Source organism: Fukomys damarensis, unplaced genomic scaffold (assembly GCF_012274545.1).
Source record: "Fukomys damarensis isolate Sample0158 unplaced genomic scaffold, DMR_v1.0_HiC HiC_scaffold_16, whole genome shotgun sequence".
Classification (NCBI taxonomy): domain Eukaryota; kingdom Metazoa; phylum Chordata; class Mammalia; order Rodentia; family Bathyergidae; genus Fukomys; species Fukomys damarensis.
The window spans coordinates 11313890-11339439 of NW_022900928.1; the positions used below are offsets into that span (position 1 = coordinate 11313890).

Below are 25550 nucleotides of genomic sequence, written 5' to 3' on the forward strand. Positions count from 1 at the left end.
GATTCAAACAGACTTTTACCTAGGTGTCATTTACACTGAAAGCATTCACATTAATGAATGCTTTATAAAGGAAGCATGAAAGAAAAATAAAAACGTAAGAATTCAATGATCCTCGGATATACCACATTCTCCTTTTATAAAGTTTCATAAACTATTTCACTATGCTGGAGATTGCTGCTGCCTAGGCTCAGAGTTGGCAATTAAAGGCTTCGGAATAGCAATTACTTACAGGAACATAACCTATATAAGATATAATGAGAGAAGTTGATTTTGAGTGGAAGTTGGACAGATGCCCAGAAATAAGAGTGTATGTGAAGTAAGAGTGCATGTATCAAAATCCTCTGTTATTGATTTGCCCACAATCCTCCGGTAGGAAATCACATGAGCTATATAGCTTCTTGAAAAACGCCACTTTTTCTCCCGGTTGCATTCCAGATCCTGAGGGCAGGTCCTGTATTAGAGGACAAAGAAGAGTTCTCAGGTGTCAGCCATTCCCAGAAAGGCATTCCATCTGCAGCACAGATCAGCTTTCTAACTCTAGAGAGAAGGCTGCAAGAAACGTAAGTGCATATAACATCGTATTTCTTATTTTCAAAGCTTGTCAATATTTGTCTAGGTTCATAATCCTCTGCTTCCCTTTAGGGTGTGCTAGAGAAGAATTCATGCAGCTTCCTAGAAAGAAAGGGAAAAGGCACGGGCTTTGATCTTGAAGTGGGTACGGGGAGCATCTCACGTGGGTATTCATATGTGGAGTTCTCTAGATGATTCTCCATGTTGATCCATCTCTGTACTCCGTCCCATTATTTCAAGCCTTCAAATCTACAGTCATAGGAGAAATTCTGCCTTTTCCTTATGTAAAGAGCAAGGTAACCCGCAGGCATTTCACTCAAGAGCTGAGGATTCTGAAACCTAATTTTCCTTACTTTATTTGCCTTCAGAGTTATTGTCCTTCACATACTTGCAAAGGTGCTCAAAGGAAAAGGTTATCCCAAACTGAAATAATTCTGAAGCATTACTATAAATTGACTATTTACAAAGACAGAATTAAGGGAAAATGATAATCTGTGGTGTCAGTGAAAGCAACAGTGATGCAGGATATCCAACCCTATGATTCTAAAGACAAGGGATGAAGTAGTTTCTGGAAGGAGACCATAGGTGTAGCGACCGTTTAAGCGATAGGAGAGGATGGTCAGGCAGGTGAAGAAGAACTCATCTGTCCCACTCACCACCACAAAGGCAGAGAAGAAGTAAAGAGCAAAATAAAGGATTTATCCTTGGAAACATGGAGATAAATCCAAAATCCCTTTCCTTATTCCCTCCAGGACCCTGGTAGTGTTTCCCGGTGCCTCTAAAAACACACATGTAAAATAAAATGTCTGGGTGGGAATAGAATTTCTAGTTTTTCAAGCATTTTTCTTCAGCCCCACTGAGGCTCTGTAAGAGAGAGCATTACAGATGTGTTCACTTCTGATGTCTCTGCAGCACGGGGGAGGATTCATCCTCTTTCCCCCTACAGAGCCCTCTTTTCTAAGTGAGTCATCTGGATCCCAATGCCATGACTACCTTGTTACGAAGAAGGTTTTGGATTTTGATATCTACTCCTATTTAACGTCTATGTATAATTTGCTCCTTCCCCGTTTCATTGTCTTTTCCTTCTCTCTAGTGTTTCTTGATTGTAGGTTCTATGTGATCCATACACTGAGGGCCAGCTTGGATTTCACTTGGAAATGACTGCTCTGCTTTTGCCCTCATGTGTTTGTAATCAACAGCTCTCTGGTGCTGAGTCTATTGGTCACAGGGATGGATCCTGAGCAGCACTGCTGGGTTCAGTTCACAGTGTGCATCCAGGACAAATCCTTCAGTTTGTATCCTCCAATTCTGTCTTCAGTATAATTGAAATTCTATTCTCAATGTACAGTTCTGTCAGATGAGTCTAAGAGATAATATATCTCTCAATCACTTGTTAATACTTACTCATATCTAAATTGGACATCATGTTCCAGAAAAAAATCTGCATGAACAGTTCCTTTAAATTTCATGCCCTGTGCTTCTGGTTGCTTTCAAAGATTCCACTCGCACAGAATTGTTTATGTACAAAACAGGATGATAATTCCAGGGAGATAATATGGAGTGAATTTACATTGCACACCTCCTGTCACAGCACTTAGACGTCTTCTGTTGAATACTTGTATACTCCAAATACTTCTGTTCAGTGGCAGTACAACCTTGACCTCAGTTACACTTTCATCCTACATATCACGGGCATCTCAGTTTGAACTCAACTCCAGCCCATACCATACATTAAAATGGTTCTATATCCTCTACAAAACCAGTTTAGAAACTCAATTTATCAATGTGCATCAGGAGTCCAGCAGTTGTCTGTGTGCCTGAGGGTGCACAGAACACACACTGATGAACTGGAATGCTCTGGAAAGTCTCCTGGGCGGGATAATGATGGTGATTGTGACTTTGCTGACTGAATTTCACATACTGAGGTAATTCTTTTAAATACAGTACATTCCTCAAAAATAACTGATGAATGAAATTTTGATGCTCTTATTTTAATTTAACATTCTATTACCTTTAAGTTACCCTTTAAATTTTTTTCCATTTAATCTAAATTTTTTCCTACCATTACACTCTTCCTTTATGCATTCATTCACTGAGTTACTATGGAGAACACAGTATGTCACACACCACTTTACCCCCTGGGGAAACAGACGTCCTCCATCTTTAATGGCTAATATGCTGAGCCATTTCAGGGTCACCATGACCAGCCATCATCACAACTGAACTAGTAAAAGGCCACATTCTTTTCACATCTCTATGACTTCTCCCACATCGATAGACTATTCTGGTCATGAGCGTGGTGTGGTTCATCTCTGCCTTTTTACAATGCCTCATTTAGTGGTAGTTTCTGGCCCAGGACAGAGTACTAACTGGGTTCACCATCCTGTGTTTGTCTCTTAGATCATTTCTTAACTGTTCTCTTCTTTAGAAGGAACTTCTGAGACATGTCCTATCCACTGGCAGGAATTTCTTGGATCAGTGTGTATGATTAGACTATAGAATGTTTGCCTGTCCTAGAGTATCCCTATTGTAGTAGAGAGAGCCCAGTGTGTATAATCCCCAGAACTGGTTTGCATCTTGGTTCCAGGACTCCCAACCATTAACTACTTCATCTCTGCAAATAATTGCGTCTTCCCCTGTAACAAAAGAAAATAATTCGCACATAGCAGAGGGCCCAAGAACGAGAGAGCATGCAGCAGGTGCTTAACTTTTTTTATATAACTAGGAACATCTGTGGAGAGTCTCTGAGCATGAATTCAACCATTCAACAGGAAGATTCAGCCATGGGTGGGAGTGTTCTGGATCTTCGCTTTGACAGGATAATACTGACCCTGGAGTGGCTGAACATTACCTTCACTCTGGTTGGGCTGGCAGGAAACTCAGTTGTGCTCTGGCTCCTGGGCTTCTGCATGCACAGGAATGTGGTCTCAGTGTACGTCCTCCACCTGGCAGGAGCTGACCTTCTCTTCCTGGGCTGCCACTTTATAGGTTCTGTGAATGACCTCGTCCATGCCTTCAATTTCATCTCTGGCACAATTTACAAGCTCTTATTCCCTTTGATTACGTGCTTCATCATCACCTTGTGCATGCTTAGTGCCAGAAGCACTGAGCGCTGTCTGTCTGTCCTGTGGCCCATCTGGCACAGACACTGCCACCCAAGACACATGCCAGCTGTCATATGTGCTGGGCTCTGGGCCTTGTCCTTGTTAGTGAGCATCCCTGAACATGTATACCATTACTTCTTCTTTAGCTTTTCGTGTTATCTGTGTCCTACAATGTCTTTCATCACTGCTGAATGGCTGATCTTTTTGTTTGTGATTTTGTTTGGGTGTGGCCTGGCCTTGCTGCTCAGGAAGATCTGTGGCTCCAGGAGGCGGCGACTGACCAGGCTGTACGTGACCATCAGATAGTCATGCTGGTCATCCTCCTCGGTGTCCTCCCTTTAGGCACCTGTGTGCTTCTGTTGGTCTGGTTTACAAATAACAGAGACTTCATTTATTATGGACTTCATTGCTGTGTTCATGTCTGGTATCAACAGCACTGACAAGCCCTTCATTTACTTTTCTGTTGGCTCCTTCAAACAGAATCAGCATCAGTGGCACGAGGGAAAGTCCCTGAAGTTGATTTTCAAGAAGTCCTTAGAGAGAATAATAGAGGCGGACAAAAGTAGTCTTCCTCAGGATAGTATGCAGAGGTCAGGACTCCTTCCTTTTAATGTTTCAGTGTCTGCAATTGTTCACTCGTGGAAGTAGAACCTCTACCAGATCACAAACATGACTGTGTAAGGTTATGCCCTGAGACAGATATAGGTAAATGTAGGCAGAGGTATAAATAATGGTATACCTCTATATGCTCATATACAGCCTGACCTTTTATTTATATATCATCAGCTGCTGTTTTAACAGGACAACAAGAGAACTGAGTAGTTGTAACACAGCCCATGTGCCTCTGGATTCAGTCTGTAGTAACACACACACACACACAGAGCACAATACACAATGATCAACCTAAGTTACTTGTGCACACATAATAACTCTAGGCACACACAGAAATGGTTACAAAAAGAATCATGACGAGTGCAATTTCCTGCATTCATTCTAAGCACAGCATGTGTTCCAATAACTTTCATTGCATTTTTCTTTTCATTTTGCCATTTAATACAAATCTTTCACAACTATCAGGCACATCATTCATTAATTCACTCAGTGAATTACTACTGAATACGGGATAAGCAGTAGCTGGAGCTTGGAAATGCGAATATTAAACGGCCTTCAGTCTTCAGTGAAAGATATGCTGAGGTGTTTCTAGCCCACCAGGAACAGCCATCTTTACACCTCTCATAGCAAGAAGGCCTACACTCTCCTCATGTTCCTACACCCTGATCTATCTGCCCCATTTGGCATGTACTGGTCTTAGGCACAGAGCTATCTATCAGGAATGCTTTTTTTCTTTGAATTCCTGCAATTGAGAGATCATTTTTGACCCATATTAACATCCGTACGAATCCATCATTTCTCTTTTTTTTGCCTCTTTTAAGCACTCGCTGTAAAACAGAACTCAAGCTATTTCCACAGTGGGGTCTGTCAGACTCTCCTGAGGAGGACTGTGACGGCAGCCTTCCTCAGGGAACACTGGCACCTGCGAAGCAGCAGGACCCTCCTCCTGGTCACCAGCTGTGGCTTTGGGAAGGAACACTGCCCTGCCTCACTGACGGTTCTCTGCTCTTCTCCCAGGCTCATGCCTCCGAAATACCTCAGTGATTCCTCAGTGTCCTCAACTGATTTTATTTCCTGTGGAATGTCAGGTTTCTTCAGATGAAGAGCTACTTTAGTTTACTCTCTGTGTTGCAAAAGGAGGATACTGTATGCCTATTTCTAAAAAGTATATTCTCTAAATCTTTTCTTAGAATGTTTCATTACAATGGACACAATCACCTTCACAGATAGAAAACTCCACCGATAATTGCCATAAACATGATCATTTAAAAAAATAATTCCTTACCTCTTCTTGACTGTACTCTTCCATGAATCATATTCCATCCTGTGTTAGGGGATTTGATGGAGATAAACAGCTTGGTTGAGAGCGAATGAGTCTATAAGGCCCACTAAATCATTAGGACTTTTGGAAAATAATGTACTTAACCTTAACCTGTGCCTGCATTTGAACAGTCCAGTAGTAGACTGGTGAGAAATCAGGAGTCACTTGTCCCTGGTGGGGTGCAAAGCTAACTTTGGAATCTGGTTATAAAAAGCAAGTCCTTTATCTTGGAAAACTGGTGTTCAGTTAGGTCTCGCCCAGAGTGATATAAGTCTAGAAGTAACAGAATAAGTCACCGTTTGACATTTTACTTTTAATGTTTATGTTAAATTGGAAAATATCTTGGTCAACATTTATTAACAGTTTAAAGATCTATCAAGTTTCAAAAGATGACGTAAGTCTCAATGCTTAGCAGCAAATATTTTGGCTGACTTTCCTTCCATCCAGTTCTCAGACCTCACTGGGTGGTAGAATTAAAAACAACTGAAATTCCCATATTCATATAAATTATATTGGTAGAACCTAGGTGCAGTACAGGGTTTAGGAGTATTAGGTACCAGTGGCTACTCATTCTCAAGCACACAGAAAGAACCCATGACATGTTACAGGAACACGGCAAAGCTCTGCAGATGACAGCCTATTTTCCCACTATGTTTATTGGTGCATTTTAGATACACAATACAGTAACATTCATCACTGGGATCTTGTACCTTTGCATGATGTATATGGATACTTATTTTTCCCTATTCCCCTGCCCTCCCTTCACCCTGTCACCCTTCCCTATTTACACAGACTTTGTTTCCATTTTTTCCTTTTTACATACTTTTCCCATTTTTCCTTTCCCCTACCCTTCCCACTTCCCCTACTCATTTAGCCCTTTTCTTCCTATTTCCCATTATAAATTATACCACTTGAACCTTATTTACACTTTTAGTTTTTCACAGCAAAGAAACTATTCAGTATTTACACATGCATGTCCTATTTATTCCACTGAAGTGTATCGCCTCAATGTGCATCCATTTAGCTATAAATGCGTCTACTGTCTCATTCTTTATGACTGAGCAGTACTCATTTTATAGAAAAACTACATCTTCTTTATCCAGTCTCCAGCTGATGGGCAATTGGGCTGTTTCCAAGTTTTAGCTATTACAAACTGTGCCCCTATAAACATGGGTGTGCATATATTGCTGAGGTTTGATTTTTTAAATTCTTTTGGGAAGATACCCAGCAGAGACATAGCTAGGTCAAATGGGACTTCTAATCCTCATTTTTGAGGTACATCTGTATTGATTTCCAAGTGCTTGCACCAGTGTGCACTCCCATCGACATCCTTTCTCCCCACAGCCCTGCCAACATTTGTTGTTGGTTGATTTCTTGATAGCAGCTATTCTTTCTGGGGTGAAGTGGAATCTCAGTGTTGTTTCTACACAGATGACAGATTTGAGGCTGCCCCTCAGACACATCTCAGAGTCGGGTGTCCAGAAGTGAATTCTGAGAATCCAGAAGAGAGTACAATGTAGCTTTGAAAATAATTGCTCTGCTAATTTTCCATGTTCCCAACCAAATGTGTTCATTGCTGTTCTAACATAGCACAGTACACAGAATGCAGGTTCTCTGGATCCAAATGAAATGGCCTCCCAGTCCACTAGAGTGAATCCTCTACCATACACAGTATCTACACAGTACAGTTTAGCTACAAGTGAGGGATCCTCCAGATCTGAGAAAAAAGAATGATTCTACTTATGTTGCATGCACAGGCAGACTACTTTCTTGATGTCAGAGCTCAGCCTAAAGAGTACTACATGGTAAGTCATAAGAGCCATGTTATTTCCTCATTTATTTGGCTTTGGCTGGTGAATTTTCCTTCAGAAGGACCCCTGTGCAGAAACTATAGGAGAGGAAGAAGACATGATTCATTATTTATGTAAATCAACACTATATTCTGCCTCAAAATTAAACGTTAAGTCTTTTGTATTTTGATAGGGGGGATATATCCACATCAGTGTAATGATTACTTTGGAATTTAGTAATTAAACTCACCAAGTCTTGTTCACTCTCTTTTAAATACGTTTGCTATAGTACCTTGATTTAGATGACCTCACATTTCTCACATCATGTTATGTATTTGTAAAAATAATAGACACAAATTTCAGAATCTCTAAGAAACCACAAAGAGAAGCGTGATGTAGACAAGGTCATGCCTTGTACCTTATACTCTTATTTCTTCATTTGAAAAAAGAAACTAGTGGTCAAAAAATTCTATATATGCTTGAGGTTACTAGTGAAACATAACTGCTTACTATATTATTTTGTGGCCCGAGTGCCTAATTCATAGACTTCTCCCAGTCACATTTGTAAAAAGTATAATATTCATCTCGATTTTTAATTCAACACCCAAATGTCTCCATCATTTTCCTTGTCTTCCTTCAACCTGTCATACACTCCATTCTGACAATAAAATTGATATCGAGTTCACCACAATATAATACAGCAATCATAACGACCAGACTAGTAGGGATAACAGATAAAGACGAAGAAACTCAACAGAAAGCTAGATTGGAGTCCATCTTATTCAGCACATCCCAAGTCTTGTTTCTGTTCCCTTGGGCGCCAGCAGGGAACTCTGTGCAGGGATCCACCCATCCCTGGGTGAGGAACAGCACACACAGCCATGTATGGAAATAACCCGGCCCCTCCCCAATTGGTGTCAAGAAGTCCCTACCTTGGGTTGTTGGTGCTTGTGGTGACGGGGGCGAGGGATAGGAAGCATCCAGTATTTGTGCTCTCATCCCTGGGCTCTGGCTGCATAGCAAAGCCTTCTCAGTCTAAACTTTAAAACATGCTGTGGCTGACTATGTCCTTTGCAGACACTTTATTCATTCTGTGAATTAGATCAACTTCCTCCATCGCCCTATATCCACTGCCCACATCATTCTGTATCTCACCGTTGTTCCCAAATACCGCCTGTGCACCCTGCACCCACTCCGCTTCTGCTGCCTCCATGCTAGAAACCGCTCAGCTGTCATGGGTGACTCCTGTGGGCCCTGCCATGGTGCCGTCCATGCTGGGACGGTTCTAATACTAATACGTCCTCCTTGGGGATTTTGAAAATGATTGGTGAAGGACAGTTGCTTTTATGAAAACATTATGTCTCATGTGATTGGTGTCTCTCTGGGTCCAGCCTGGGCCAATGGGTCAGAGTCTCCTGTGGCTCCTGATAGAGGCAGCTGACAGGCTGCGTGTGACCGTCCTGCCCATGGTGTTGCTGTCCCCCTCCTTGTTGCCTGCATTTTGATAGCCGTTTGTTCCTAGTCCTTGGACTTCTGATCCCCTGCTATAAGCTCCCTTTGATCATTTTCTGTGGTTAGTGCCTTCTCCTATGTTAACAATGAAGCTAACCCCGTCATATAATTTTTCCTTGGACAAGGAACAGCACACACAGCCATGTATGGAAATAACCCGGCCCCTCCCCAATTGGTGTCAAGAAGTCCCTACCTTGGGTTGTTGGTGCTTGTGGTGACGGGGGCGAGGGATAGGAAGCATCCAGTATTTGTGCTCTCATCCCTGGGCTCTGGCTGCATAGCAAAGCCTTCTCAGTCTAAACTTTAAAACATGCTGTGGCTGACTATGTCCTTTGCAGACACTTTATTCATTCTGTGAATTAGATCAACTTCCTCCATCGCCCTATATCCACTGCCCACATCATTCTGTATCTCACCGTTGTTCCCAAATACCGCCTGTGCACCCTGCACCCACTCCGCTTCTGCTGCCTCCATGCTAGAAACCGCTCAGCTGTCATGGGTGACTCCTGTGGGCCCTGCCATGGTGCCGTCCATGCTGGGACGGTTCTAATACTAATACGTCCTCCTTGGGGATTTTGAAAATGATTGGTGAAGGACAGTTGCTTTTATGAAAACATTATGTCTCATGTGATTGGTGTCTCTCTGGGTCCAGCCTGGGCCTATGGGTCAGAGTCTCCTGTGGCTCCTGATAGAGGCAGCTGACAGGCTGCGTGTGACCGTCCTGCCCATGGTGTTGCTGTCCCCCTCCTTGTTGCCTGCATTTTGATAGCCGTTTGTTCTTAGTCCTTGGACTTCTGATCCCCTGCTATAAGCTCCCTTTGATCATTTTCTGTGGTTAGTGCCTTCTCCTATGTTAACAATGAAGCTAACCCCGTCATATAATTTTTCCTTGGACATTTAGGCAGTCGTTTCATCTGCCCAGCCTCCATCTGGCTCTCCAGGGTCTCTGCAGGACACTCCTGAGATGGATGTAAGTGCAGGATATATATGGAGGCAGCTGCCCTCAGGGACCTCTGCAGATGTCAGAAAGATTAGCTCAGTGAAGATGGGTTTTGTCTCAGTCAGTGTGTGTTTTTGAGTTTCCACACTGCTTGGATAAATGCAACACTCAGGCCTCTGAAATGCCTCAGAGATTCCCTAAGTTCTCCAAGCACATTTATTTGAACCTGCACTTTCTTTTTTTTTCTTTGGAGAAAACAGTCTAGAATTAGTACAGCATAGAGCATTACTGACATCAACAAATTTCTCTTTTTCCACTGAGATATTGACAGTTCTCTTTGCTAATTTTATTTGTGTGTAAAGAATCTCATTGTGTGTCTGTGTCCCTACTGTTTAACACACCATCCAGGGTGGATTAAGACTCAAAATGCTAGTTTCATTTTAACTTAACTAATTCATTAAACACTTCATCTTCAAATACATTCACACTCGAGATAAGGTCTAGTGTGAAATTTAAGCCTTCTTTATCTCACAGTTCTTGCATCCTGCATGCCAGTAATAAAACAGCAGTGACTGGACAATGCCAAGGTCTGCAACCAATGAGGGCAGTAGCCAGTCCCTCTTGGATGATCACACAACAGCCTAATGATACCTGGATAAGGAGTGTGCGGAAACAAATCCTAGAAAGTAAATTCCCTAGGAGAAACTTCTCAAGCAGGGGCCCAGAAGTACTATTCTCAAATGCAAGGTTTATATTGGGGCACCTTAGAATCTTGCTGACTTCTGACATATCCTCAATGAATCTTCCTTCTTGTCCCTGTGTAATGTACTTGGTTTCCTTATACTATTGATAATCTCTTTAGCAACCACACTACCATCCTAGTCCCTACATAACTGATTTCTTTCTAGGCAAAAATTTAATTTTTGAAATTTTTCTTCTCATCTTTTGTCCCCTGATTCTCACCATTTGTTTAGTTGAAAACAAGCAGTAATACCATTGCAAAGACTGAATGTTGGGTTGCCTTAAAATTTTCTTGCCCTTGTCAATTATTTTAGAGACTTTAAACTCAGCCTTCACAAAGCCTCAGAACAGTGAAATTTCATGAGCCTGGAGTTTACCATCCATGCTTCTATCAGCATTGGATTCTGAGCTTTTATAAAAATCACCATCAAGCTTTGATTATTACAAGCTAGCAATTCTCTTGTCTTGCTCTTTGAACTTTTCCGAACTCCTCCTACAAAGGAGCTCCAAGACTTCAGAACCACATGGTCATTCAGAGCCATTATAATGACCCTATTCTGTAGTACCACAATTTCTGTATTAGCCAGCTTTCCTGTCACTGGAACACAATACCTGACATCACAACTTACAAGAGAAAAGGTGTAGCTTGGCTTGTGGATTCAGAGGATTCAGTCCATGATAAACTGACTCCAGGGGACAATTCCAAGGTTTATTCCAGTTCGTAGTAGCCTGAAGGAGCAAGAAAATAATGTCAGAACAGAAGGCACAGAGACCAGATATAATACCCAAAGTTACACCTCCTTGATCTACTGAGATACACCAAGAATTGAGTTTTATTAAGCATTTTGGTAGCTTAGCCAATCAAGGCAAGTGAATCTTAAGTAACAGAGATGAAAATTCTCTGACTTGCAGAGTGAAGCCTGCCTTTGTTGTACAAAAGAAGTATCTTAAACTCTGTTATCTGTATTTAATTGGCTCAGCGCAACTCTCTTTGCTTGGTATGTGACTGGTATCTTGCAGCACTTTGCTTAGGTTAGACTTCTTTTATCCAAAATTTTAACCAACATCTTTGATATAATGAGATTTAATACTGTACCTTTCCTAGACTATGGTGTAATGCACACAGTGATTGTAGATGCAGAGTTGCACCCTGAGGTAAAGTTGCTTTGATCAAATCTACATTGTATCACACCAAGAACAAAGCCTTCATCCATTTTGCAATCCAAACTATGTCTTACAAAATGAGAAAAACATTGATTCTTTTTTCCCCTTTGAGTTTAGTGGTACTTTTTAGGTATACGGTACAGTTACATTCATCACTGGGATCTTTTACCCTTACATTACAGATCTTGGTTCTCACTTTTCCCCATACCCCTGCCATCCCTTAACCCCCTCCACTTTCTCCTATTTACAAAAACTTTGTTTTCATTTTTTTCCTTTTCTCTTATGTTTTCTTTTCCCTTATTTCCCTTCCCACTTCTCCTTTAACCATTTTCTCCCTATTTCATTCTCTCGATTATGTACATAGCCTTTAAGGCAGTATATCCAACTATCTCTCAGAATTTTTCTTATGGGACCAGTAGATGGGTTCACAAGGAAATGTATGCACAAATATTGTTATATCAGGACTGGTTATAATATCAAAAAATTAGAAATAACTTAGTAATGGGTTAAATGAATTTTGGTAGAGTTATAAAATGAGCTACTATGAAAAATTATTTTTTGTTTTCTTTTTCTTGTACTGGGGATCAAACTCATGCTTGCGAGTAAGGCATGGCACCACTTAATAAAGTCTCTGGCCTGAGTAGTACTCCATGTTATAGAAGAACCACATCTTCATTATCCTGTCATGAACTGATGGGCAGTTGGGCTCTTTCCAAGTTTTAGCTATTACAATCTGTGCTGCTATAAACATGGGTGTGCATATCACTGTGATACGATTCTTTACATTCTTTGGAAAGATACCCAGTGGAGGGATAGTTGGGTCAAATGGAATCTCTAATTCTATTCTTTGAAATATCTCCATATTGATTTCCACAGTGGTTGCACAAGTCTGCACTCCCACCAACAATGGAGAAGCGTTTGTTTCTCCCCACAAAGCTGCCAACATTTGTTATTGGCTGATTTCTTGATAGCAGCCATTTGTTCTGTTGTAAGGTAAAATCTCAGTGTTGTTTTCATCTGCATCTCTCGAATGACCAGTGATGTGGAACATTTTTCATATATTTACTTGATGCTTTTACTTCTTTGTCTGAGAAATGTTCATTTCAGATGCTCCTTTTAGAATTGGGTCTTTATATTTGGGGGCCTGATTTTTTGAGCTCTTTATATATACTAGATAATAGTCTTTTTTGTGAGCGGCAGCTGGTAAATTTATTTTCACACATTGTAGGTTGTCTCTTAGCTCTGTTGGTGGTTTCTCTTGCACTGCAAAAACCTTTTAATACAATGAGATCCCAGTTGTTGAGTCTTTATGCTAGTTCCTGAGCTACTGAGGATTTGTTTATAAAGTCTTTTCCTATGACAACGTCTTCAAGATTTCTGCCTAATTTATCTTCCAGCAAGTTAATCCACGTAGATTTTAGGTTAGTATATGGTGAAAGATAAGGGTCTAATTTTAATCTTTGGCAGGTTGAGATCCAGTTTTTCCAACAGAATTTCTTAAAGAGGCTATCTTTCCTCCACTGAGGATGGTTGGCTCCTTTGTCAAAGATGAGGTAGCTGAGTACATCTGGAGTTGTTTCTGTGTCTTTCAATCTACTCCACTGATCCTTGGGTCTTTTGCTTTGCTAGTTTTTGTCATGGTGGCTTTGTAGTATAGTTTCAAGTTGGGATTATGATACCCCGTGTCATGTCTCTCTTGCCTAGAATTGCTTTTGCTATTCTAGGTTTCTTGTTGTTCCAAATTAATTTTTGGGTCATATTCTCTAGGTCTGTGAAATATACTGTTGGAATTTCAATTGGGATTGCATTGAATCTGTATAGCAGTTTAGGTAGTATGGCCATTTTCACTATGTTAATTCTTCCTGCCCAGGAGTAGGGGATATTTTCCGTTTTCTTATATCTTCTTCTATTGGTATTTTCAGAGTGCTGTAGTTTTCAGTGTAGAGGTCTTTTGCTTCCTTTGTTAAATTGATTCCTAGATACTTCATTCACTAAGTCTTAATATGTTGACACTTGCGAGGATTCAAAGATAAAATACCTGGTAGACTCCAAATGAGTTTCTGTTTTCCTTCACATGTTAGCTGCGCCTTCTCTAGTAGAAATCTTTATGAACATCTTTTTACATTCCAAGCCCTACACTTTTTTATTGTCCCTTCTTAATGCCCTCTCACTAAAGAAAAAAAAGAACAGAAAATAATAATGATAATAATAACAATAATAAGAAGAAAACAGCATTTTCAATAACAAGGGAAAAACTACTACATATTTTGGAAAAGCAACAGAGAACTATATTGTACACACCCCAGCATTTCATTTCATAATATTAAGTAGATATCCTCACATTTCAATTACCCTTTCTTCAGTGGCACTCAAACCTCCCATTACTTACTATTTTCTCCTTTACATCGCTGCACAGTTGAGTTCAGAAGCAAACATTATCCTCACACTGTGCACCAAAATGCTTCTATGTGTTCATCAAAAGCATATTGAGTACCTGGGATTTAGCTCAGTCGTTCCTCTGCCTGCCTTGCAAGCACAAAGTCCCAAGTTAATTCCCAGTATATATATAAAAAAAGGATATCGAGCATTCACTCCAAAAGTACTTAGCAGTCGAACTAATTTTTTTTCTCATTGAGTCTATTGGTACTTTTTAGGTATACAGTGCAGTTACACTCATCATTGGGATCTTGTACCTTTACATGACAAGTCTTGGTTCTCACTTTTCCCCATACCCCTGCCCTACCTTTACCCCTTCCACCCTTCCCTATTTACAAAAACTTTGTTTCCATTTTTCATTTTCTCATATTTTTTTCTTTTCCCTTTCCCCTACCCTTCCCAATTGCCTTACACTTTTAGACCTTTTCTTCCTATTTCACATTGTCAATTATACCATTTGGATATTATTTACACTTTACGTTTTTCACAGCAGAGAAACTCTTTCCTATTTATGCATGTGTGTCTTATTCCTTTCACTTAAGAGTATGGCCTCAATATGCATCCATTTCCTTGAATGATCAAAAATTATACTTTCTCTTTATTACTACATGTTTGTAGTACATGAAGTTTCCCTTCCCCATGTGGAATTGGTACATGAACACAACCCATGGTAGTTTCTTTTTTATCTCCTTTCCCTCCCTCTCCCTCCATCACTTTCTCCCTTTCCCCTTCCCCTGTGAGATTCATCTCCCTTTCCCTATTGCTCTAGGGACATAAGTAATTCTTCCTAACAGGCAGATCTTTCCACGAAGAGAATTATAATCAATGAAATCTATTCTCTAATCATATGTGTGTCCTAGAAGCTTTAATTTAGTTTTCATTTTCCATTCAACACAAGTAATAACTTTCTGGTAGGACTTTTGTTTTCTATGGATCCATTTTTTGATAGATGTTGACAGAGATCACAGAATACTGCACTGGAACAAGATGCTGGAGATCTCAGAAGTGCTTCTGTCTTCAATTGACAACACATTGATCTATTTGCAGCTCACCAAGCTCTTTATAACTAGGCCTGAGAAGGTCAAGTTTCTCCCATGTCCCTTGCCATCAATATTTCTTCTTCAGTGAGGATATGTTCATAACTTTTGTCTTGGTTGAATCCAACTTGGATCCACTTAATATCTGTTTGTGTGGCACTGTGTGTCCCTGGAAAACACCCATAAAAATGTTCAACTATTTCATCTTAAATTTGAGAGCATGAAGCTTCAGTGTTCTCTTTGTTCTGTTAATAATCATGTAGATTCAACACAATTACCCATGGCTCTACAAGATTAATAGAGCATTTCCTCTTTCCTGAAAGTGACTTTGTATACTTTTATAGATTTCAGTGCTAGTCTCTTGAGAACTTCCAGTTCTTTGGACATATAAAATTCCCTCCAGTCTTGCTCCAAGCCAGTTTCTTGTCAAAATTTTCACAGCTCCAGTATTACTGAAAATTCCAAGTTTAAAGGCTCCCTCAGATGCCAGGGAAAATCTTATCTATGAACCCCTATAAAAATTAAAAAAAATTTAAATTCTTCTAGCATGCAATAGCACAAGGTAAGCATTTCTTTTCAAAATTGAGAAATAGGGCAATAGAAAAGAATTGGAACTAAGCAAACCAAATGCCAGTAGGGCAATAATAACTCCTGTAGGTGTTTTCAGCACTTTTGCAGGTTTTGATGAGATGTGATTCTGAAGGACTTGAGATGTTCTGCTTATGTGGCATTGCAGGTTGCACATTTTGTAGCCTCTATTTTGGCATGGCTTCATTCCATGCATATGTCTTTCTTGGAAGCCTTTCTATGATCCTGGCATCTTTCTGGGGTCTGCACAGCACTTTCAACTTCACTCTCACATCTCCAAAAGCTGTTTTTTTAGAGGCACACTGTATTCTCCAAACTCTTCTTCTGAATTCTGGTTGGAAGCCATTAGGAACCTAGAACTTGTGCATTTGACATGCCTTAAAATCAGCACCATGTGGATAACGCACAATTTTGCTGCCAGCTTGAGCAGGAGGCAGGCCCTCTTGGATCATAGCTTTAGAGTCCTCTGAGTGATGGATGGCTGAGTATGGTGAAATGATTCATTCACAGGGAACAAGTGCCCTGGGCAGCCCTGAGGGGCAGCTGTGAGGGACTTGCTCCTCAAATGAAAGCTTTAGACTGTTGCACCTTGAACCTGTAAGAGGTGGGTTCTTGCTGATTCCTTGGATTGTTTCATTAATCTTTGCTACTTAATATTAATCTTTTTTAGAAAGCCCAACTCTCTGTATGCCCAACTTGTTGGTGCTTATTTCGGATGAAACTGGAAACATTTCACAGTGTTTTGAAATCCCAATTTTCACTGTAGAGTTGACTAAAAGCAACCAATAGTACCCGTGCCAAATACTAAACTTTGGGCCATCTTGAAATCTCCTGTGCCACATTACTCAACCACCTTAATCTCAGTTTCCTGCAAATTCTTGAGACACAGGGAAAATGAAAAATATTTTTCTTCCAGGGTGAAACTGCCTTTAGTCTAGCATTCCTATATGCAATCTGGCCTTCTGAGCTCTTACCAGAATCTCTCATGAAGCTTGGCTTATAGCATCTAAAGCCTTCTATACTCATTATCTCAAATCCTTTCCAACACTCTCCTACAACTCAGTTCCAAAATCTTTCATGCTACAGGTTCAGGTGCTCACAGCAATAACATCATGTCTCATACCAAACTCTTGCTGGACAGTTTTCTGTTACTGGGACAAAAATATCTGACACCCACAATTAAAGGTGGAAAGGTTCATTTTATTTTGTGGTTTCAGTGCATGGTAGTCTGGCTCTAAGGTAGAAATGGCAGGTTGGGAGATCATAGAAGAGAAAAGGTGTTGAACCCATGGCATCCAGGAAGCACAGCAAGAAGGAAAGAGTCACGGACAAGAGCATTCCCTTCTAGATCACTCCCTGGTGACCCAGCTCCATCCATGATCCTACATTACAGTAAGTCAGCATAGCTCCCCTAAGATTCAGTCACCTTGCACACATGAGCCTTTGTGGAAACATTTTAAATCTAATGTATAACAGTTTCACAATTGACTTTAAAAACCTGATTCTCTAGCTCCTCTCAGAAAAAATTTTAATGCACAAGTAAAATTCCTTTATTGTTGTGACATTACAAATAAATATATCATATTTTCTTTCTTATTTAGTAATCTCTGTTATTGAATTTTTAAAAAAATTTCAGCCAATGGAAAGAAACTTGGCCAGGTAGAATTAGGTCAACAATATGTCAGAGTAGAGGTATTTTACTGTCTCTTATGCAGGGGATATTTTAATTTTATCAGGTTTTATGTATATACTTATAGTTTGGAGTTGAAGATATGAATTTGTGTATAAACCAAGACATTGTGTCACATATATGGATTCGAATAACCTCTGCCACATTCAAAGATATTGAACTGTAACTTTACCACGAAAATTGTCTTGGGCTACCTTTTATGGAAACCTTTTACCATCTCACTTCCAAAAGCCTTGTTCAACACTAACCTTTCTTGACCCCATCTGTATGATTTCATCATATTAAAAATATTGTATAAACAGGTTCAGGGTCTAACATGTTGAGTTCATTTTTTAAGAGTATCTTCAAGATACATTGTTAAGCTATCATTATCACTACTTTCCCAATGATATTCTAAAATTTTTAAGTAGTATTTTATTGTATGGATGATCCATCTTTTGTTTTACTACTCATTAGAGAAAAAAATTTTGTTCCTTCCCATTTGTCTATACTAAATAAACCTATTACAAGTATTTCTGTACAAAATTTTAAAATATATTTTTGGTCAAGAAATCGTGATTATATCTATTTAGTTGGATGTGAAGTTTTGCTATGTGTATACAGTGGGACATGATTAATTAAACTAATGAACCTATCAATTACTTCACCTATGATGAGACATGCCAGACTTCCTCTCATAATTATTTTGAAATATTTTATACCTTGTGTTTGACTATAGTAATCCTATTGTAAAACAGATTTCAAAATCTATTCTTCCATCTGAAACTTTGTAACCTTTGAGCAACAACTCAGCTTTCCTCCCTCTCCACCTCACCACACCTAGATTTAGAAAACATGGATCTGCTCTCTTCTATGAGTTCAACTCTCTCAGATTCCCCTTCTAAGGTAGATGATGAAGTACTTCACTCTGCTCCTGGCTTGTTGCATTTATTGTTCTCTTGGATAAATGTTAGGGGTGAGCTGCTGGTTTGTAAGCTAAGTGGATATTTAACTGTTTTTCAAAATGCAGAAGAGTTTTATACAATGTATAAATTGAAATATATGTACCAAAATGTATCACTTGAGTCTCCACATACAGTCCAGAAAAAAATACAAATCACCCTTGGTCATCAACTGCATTAACAAGGCCAGCAAAGACTACACACTTTTAAACTAAAGGTCAATTTCTCCGCAGTACAGCAGCTACTGTTACTGCCCACTGGACAAAGGCTCCATCATGTGGAATTCTGGAATACCAACCTCTACTTTTTTTTTCCTTTCCTCAATACCTGCCCTTGCTCATGTTTTACTCACTGCATTGGCATGTAGACATTATCATATAGTAAGCTCTCATATGCATTTGTGTATAACTCTGACATATTTGATCTCTCACTTGCTTCCTCTATGTATGTTTTCCTGAATCCAGCTCATACTCCAGATTTATGAAGATGAAAACGTCAGATTTTTTCACACATGAAGACCTCTCTTTTCAGTCTCTGTTTCTTTTCTAAAGGACTTTACACAAATTTTGCAGAATATCTCAAAATGGTCTTGCTCAGAATGGTATTGTTCACCCGGAAAATCCAGTGCCTGAAATAATGCCTATTGTGGAGTAGTCCCTATTTTTTAATCTTTATTAAATTTATTGGTACATTTTAGGTATGCAAAACAGTTACATTCATCACTGGGATCTTGTTCCTTTACATGACTTACCTTCATTCTTATTTTTCCCCAGTCCCCAGCCCTCCCTTTAGCCCCTCCACCCTTCACTTTACAAAAACTTTGTTTCCATGTTTTTACTTTCACATAATTTTCTTTTCCATTTTTACCTTTCTGCTACCTCCCACTTCCTCTACTCTTTTATACCTTTTCTTCCTATTACACAATATCAATTATACATTTTTATCCTTCTTTACACTTTTAGTTTTTCACACCAGATAATCTGTTGAGTCTGTACATATGTGTGACTTATTAATTAACTTAAAAATGTGGCCTCAATGCCCATCCACTTAGCTATAAATCTATTTTCTCATTTGTTCTAGCAGAGTAGTATCCCATTATTTAAAAAAAAAGAAACTTTATCCAGTATCCTGTTGAAGGGCAATTGAGCTAGTTCCAAATTTTGCCTATTACAAACTGTGCCAGTATAAACATGGGTAAGCATGTATCGCTGTGGTATGATTCTTTTAATTCTTTTGGGAAGGTAACCAGCAGAGGAACAGCTCAGTCATATGGGACTTCTAATCCTGGTTGTTTGAGGTGCCTCCTTATTGATTTCTACAGTGGTTGCACCAGTCTGTACTCCCACGAATAATGAAGATGGGTTCCTTTCTCCCCACATCCCCTCAGCATTTGTTATTGGTTGATTTCTTGATAGCAGCCATTCATTCTGCTGTAAGATGATATCTCAGTGTTGTTTCCATTTGGAATGACCCGTGGTGCTGAGCATTTTTTCCTATATTTATTTGCTGAGAGTAGTCCTATTTTTAAGTATGTATTCCATAACAAAGAAGCACTGACTTGGAGCAGAAACAGCAGAATTTTATTTTATCACTGTTCAGGATGGTGGAAATCTGAGATTATGGCATGGGAGGGGCTTTCCTTCTGAGATCTTTCCCTTTCTAATGTTGATGGTGTCTCTCCCCTTGGCTTCCCTCTGTGTATCTATGTCACCATCTCCTCGTATGAGGACACCCATCATACTGCATTAGGACTCAGCCTAATGAGCTCATCTTAACTTTATATACAGTCCTCACCTCATTTCTAAATCCTGTCATATTCTGATGTACGTAGGATTTCTACATGTGCATTTAGAAAAAATCCAGTTCATTACAAGTTACTTATAAAATATCTTCAGAATGAATCCATCTATTGAAGAACTTTTCTGAATATTTAAGTAGATTATAATCTGAAAGACATTGGAAACCTTCTATAACGCTGGTGGGATAGTAAACTAGAACAACTATGGAAATTAGCATTGTGATTCCAGAAAACAAACAATTTGTCCCATTTGTCCCATTTTTGGTCAAGACATCATGATTATATCTATTTACTTGGTTGTGAAGTTTTGTTGTGTGTATATTATGGGACATGATTAAATTAAACTAATGACCATCCCCATTACCTACTTCATCTACAAGAAACCTATTTCCCTTCTAGGGATCTTCCTGAAAGACTTAACAACATCATATTACAGAGATACAAGTTTGTAATGGCATCGTTCATAATAGCTAAATATTGGAAGCATCCTCTGTACCAATGAATGAACGGATGAGTGGGTAAACAAAGTGTGCTATTTCTACATAATGGAATGCTACTCTCTTGCATGAGAAACACAAAATGTAAATAAAGAGCAAGTTAAAGTATAGGTAATAGAAAATCTGGAGATAAATCTTTTGTAAATGGGACGAGGATCAAGAGATGGAAGGAAGTCAAAGAAGGGAGGGGAAAGAATGGGAATAAATGAAGACCAAAATGTAAACTAGGTATTATGACAGAGGAAGAAAATGTTCCAGTGGGTAGGGGAACTAGGAAGGGGGTCAGAGGAAAGGAAAGAAAAGGAGAAAAGAAGGAAAAATGAAAACAAAATTTAGTAAATAAGGAGAAGCTAGGGAAATGGGAAATAAAGAAGATGCATCTTGTACAGGTACAATTTCCCTATGATTAATGTGCTCATTATGTATATCCAACATGTACCAATAAACTTAATTAAAAAAACCAAAACAGTATTTTGTACCTGTACTAATTCTCCAGAAGGATAAAAAGAAGGGAGAAGTAAGAGTATGTTATGTGATTTGAACTTTTCATAATTTGCAGTGGAATTCATTTGATCCATCTGTTAATATGGAGAATAAAACAGAAATATTGATTTAATATAGACAGGGAAGGAAGAAGGGGTTGAAGGAAGGCAGGGAAATGGGGGAAAAACAAGAACCAAGATATACTGTATAAAGGTACAAATTCCCAATGATGTATGTCAGCATATTGTACACCCAAAATGTATCAATAAGATTAATGAATTTTGAAAAACTTAATATTGTGAGATAATAACAAATAAAAATGGAGATCATAGAACAGGTGGCCTGTGCAGAATGGGATTCAGGCAGACTTTTACCTAGGTGTCATTTAGACTTAAAGCATTTGTATTAATGAATTAGTGCTAAATAAAGACGACATGAAAGAAAACTTAAGACATAACAAGACTTCCACGACCCTGGGATATACCTCATTCTTTATTCATAAAGCTCCATAAGCCATTTCACTATGCTGGAGATTGCGGCTGCCTCGGTTCAGAGTTGGCAATTAAAGGCTTCAGGATAGCAATTACTTACAGGAACATAAACCACATAAGATAATGAGAGAAGTTGATTTTGAGTGGCAATTGGACAGATGCCCAGAACTAAGTGTATGTGAAGTAAGAGTGCATGTATCAAAATCCTCTCTTATTGATTTTCCCACCATCCTTATGAAGGAAATCACTTGGGCTGTACAGCTTCTTGATAAAGGGCACTTGTTCTCCAGGTCCTACGGGCAGCTCCTAAATTAGAGGACAGAGAAGAGTTCTCTGGTGTCAAGCAGCCTGAGAAAGTCTTTCCTTAAGTTCAACCATTGAACAAGAAATCACAAAAGTATGAGTGCTCTGAATTCCCGCTTTGACAATGATAACACTGATCTCAGAGTTGCTGAATATTATTTTCACTCTGGTTGGGCTGGCAGGAAACACAGTTGTGCTCTGGCTCCTGGGCTTCTGCATGTGCATGAACGTGGTCTCAGTCTACATCCTCAGCCTAGAGGAGTTGACTTTCTCTTCATAGGATGCCACTTTGCTGGTTCTGTGAACGGTTCTTGCTCATGCCTTCGATTTCACCTGTATCAAAATTCACAAGTTCTTATTTCCTATGATTATGTGCTCCTACATCACTGGCCTGAGCATGCTGAATGCTGGCCCATCTGACACAGACACTGCTGCCCAAAACATATGTCAGCTGTGATATGTGCCCTACTCTGGGCCTTGTCCTTGTTACTGAGCATCCTGCTACATATATACTATTACTTCTCCTTTAAGTCTTCCTGTTATCCATGTCCAACAGTGTCTTTCATCTCTGTTGCATGGCTGATCTTGTTATTTGTGGTTCTGTGTGGATGCAGCCTGGCCTTGCTGGTCAGTATGCTCTGTGCCTCCATGAGGTCGAGACTGACCAGTCTGCATGTGACCATCAGGCTCACAGTGCTGCTCTTTCTCCTCTGTGGCCTGCCTGTAGGCATCCTTGTGTCCCTGTTGCTCTGGTTCATAAATACCAGAGACTTTATTTGTTAAATAAATATCATTGCTCTGTATCAACAGCAGTGCCAAGCCCTTCACTAGCTTCTTTGTTGGCTCCTTTAAGAAGAATCAGCCTCAGTGGCAGCAGAGAAAGTTCCTTAAATTGACTCTCAAGAAAGACTTAGTGAGTGTAACTGAGGTGGACAAAAGTAGTTTTCCTCAGGATAGTGTGGAGAGTCAGGATTCCTTCCTTTTGTGTTTCTATTTCTACAAAGGTTCATTCCTGGAAGTAGAACCTCACAAGATTATAAATGATTGCGTAAAGTTAAACTCTAACACAGATGTAGATATAGATAGAAATGTAAATAAAGGTATACACATGCCTGACCTTTTATTTACATATTGCATATTATGTATTACATATCATCTGTGGCTGTTTCAACATGACATTCCAAGAGAATCAAATAGTTGGGAGGTAGGTGGCAGAACCACTGAGCTAAATCCCCAGCCCCAAGAATCGAATAGTTGCAACACAGCCCATATGCCTTCTGGATTCAGTCTCTAGTGACACACACACACACACACACACACACACACACACACACACACACTCATCAAAATACATAATAGTCAACCTAAATTGCTAGCTTCACTTAAAATTAACTAATTCCTTAAATGATTCAACTCCAGATAAATTCATACTCAAAGATGCTTTGTAGTTAGGAATTTAACATCTGAATTCTTTAGAAACAAAAATCTACCTATCGACAGGTGTTTCATAAATATTTACAAAGTTAATCTGTTGTAAATTTATTTATTAATTGAAAAAATGTATTCTAATGTTATTACTAAAATGATAATAAACTTGCTTGAAGCATAAGGCACAAAAAGAGAACTACAGGAAAGACACTGTTCTGAATATCAATACAAAATGAAAAGGAATAAAATTCCTTAATTGATGAGAAGAAAAATATTACCTGATATATGCTAAATGCTACATTTATAAGGAAAGTCAGTCCACTTCATATCTTTCCTTAAAAACAGAAATACAAGCTCTTCATTCAATGCAAAAGGTAATAAGAGAAATAACACTGACAAGGGTGGCAAGTATTGGCCTGTTGAGAATGAGTTCAGGGAGAGCATCACTTTGTAGTAAATTCTCTGCATTTTAAAATATGTATATGAGTTAATTAGCATTAGATCATTTTGGCCTGGAGAATGAGTTCAGGGAGAGCATCACTTTGTAGTAAATTCTCTGCATTTTAAAATATGTATATGAGTTAATTAGCATTAGATCAGAAAATACACCAGAAGAAAGGAAGTCAGACCACGGTAAGCGGCTAATGGCACTAAGACAGACTTTGTCCTTTAGTTTTCAGGACTCACAGGCAAGGTCGCAGTGCTTGCCTTTGCTTGTTCCCTGAGATCATCATTAGAAATTAAGGCTCCTGAGTAACAGTTACTGACAGAGAAGCAGATCAGATAAGTTAGGATGGGGAGGCTGATACATGAATGGTCATGGACTACAGAATATTATTGATATGGTCATAAAGGACCTGGGAAGCAGCAGAGATAACCCAGGAGTTAGAGTCAGCAGAAGCTGTGCACAGCAAAGGAAACTTAGCAGAGTGAAGAGACAACCTGCAGAATGGGAAAAAAGTTTTCCAACCTCTCCTCAGACAAAGGAGTATATCTGGATGGTATAAAGAACTAAAAAAATATTAGACCTCTCAAATTCAAAGAACCAATTAAAAGCTGGGCATCTGAAATGAATAGACATTTCTTAGACAAAGAAATACAAATGACCAATAAATATATGAAAAAATGTTTGACCAGTCTAGAAATACAAATTAGCTCAATACCAAGATTTTACCTTACTATAGAAAGAATGGCTACCATCAAGAAATCAACTAATAAGAAATACTAGAGAGGCTGAGGGGAAAAAGGAACACTTTTCAGTTAGTGGGGATATTATAAACTGATATAGCCACTATGAAAATCAGTATGGAGAGTGTTCATAAAGGCAGAAGTATAAATTCAGTTTGATCCTGCTATTGGCCTACTATATATCTTCAAAACAGTGTTAAAGATATCATACCACAGTGATGTATGCATACCCATGTATATATAGCAGCACAGTTCATAATAGCTAATCTAGGAAACAGCCTATATGCCTATCAACATATCAAATGGATAAATGTGATGTAGCATTTGTACACAAAGAAGGACTATTCTGCCACAAAATGGATAAACTTGAGTCATTTGTAAGAAAGTGGATTTACATTGAGACCATAATATTAGGCGAAGAAACTGACACACAAGCTTGAGTATCACACGATTTCTATTATACAAAAATAAATGTATACGTGCGCGTGAGCTCCCGGCCTGCGCGACAACAGACCCAGGAAGGACCCAAGGACCCCAGAGGGGGTTTTTTTCAGCTGCCTGCCTACCTGCCTGTCTGCGATCACCCGGCGGCGTGCGCGTGAGCTCCCGGCCTGCGCGACAACAGACCCAGGAAGGACCCAAGGACCCCAGAGGGGGTTTTTTTCAGCTGCCTGCCTACCTGCCTGTCTGCGATCACCCGGCGGCGTGCGCGTGAGCTCCCGGCCTGCGCGACAACAGACCCAGGAAGGACCCAAGGACCCCAGAGGGGGTTTGTTTCAGCTGCCTGCCTACCTGCCTGTCTGCGATCACCCGGCGGCGTGCGCGTGAGCTCCCGGCCTGCGCGACAACAGACCCAGGAAGGACCCAAGGACCCCAGAGGGGGTTTTTTTCAGCTGCCTGCCTACCTGCCTGTCTG

At 39.6% G+C, this 25550-nt stretch overlaps 2 protein-coding genes across 2 annotated transcripts in view; both read left to right on the top strand.

Moving 5' to 3' along the window:
- The first annotated feature begins 386 nt into the window (after window positions 1-386).
- The window catches only part of LOC104872945 (mas-related G-protein coupled receptor member X1), a 33197-nt gene continuing 8033 nt past the window's right edge, over window positions 387-25550 (top strand). Inside the window, exon 1 of the mRNA XM_010639334.2 lies at window positions 387-560. The gene's annotated coding sequence lies outside the window, so the exon portion shown is untranslated. The remainder of the gene's footprint in view (window positions 561-25550) is intronic.
- LOC109118548 (mas-related G-protein coupled receptor member X2-like) lies at window positions 22131-23016 on the top strand (the record flags this gene model as incomplete). Its single annotated transcript, XM_033763910.1, has 2 exons — window positions 22131-22294; window positions 22444-23016. Coding segments are annotated over 2 exons (522 nt in total), but the record flags the coding sequence as incomplete, so codon positions are not given.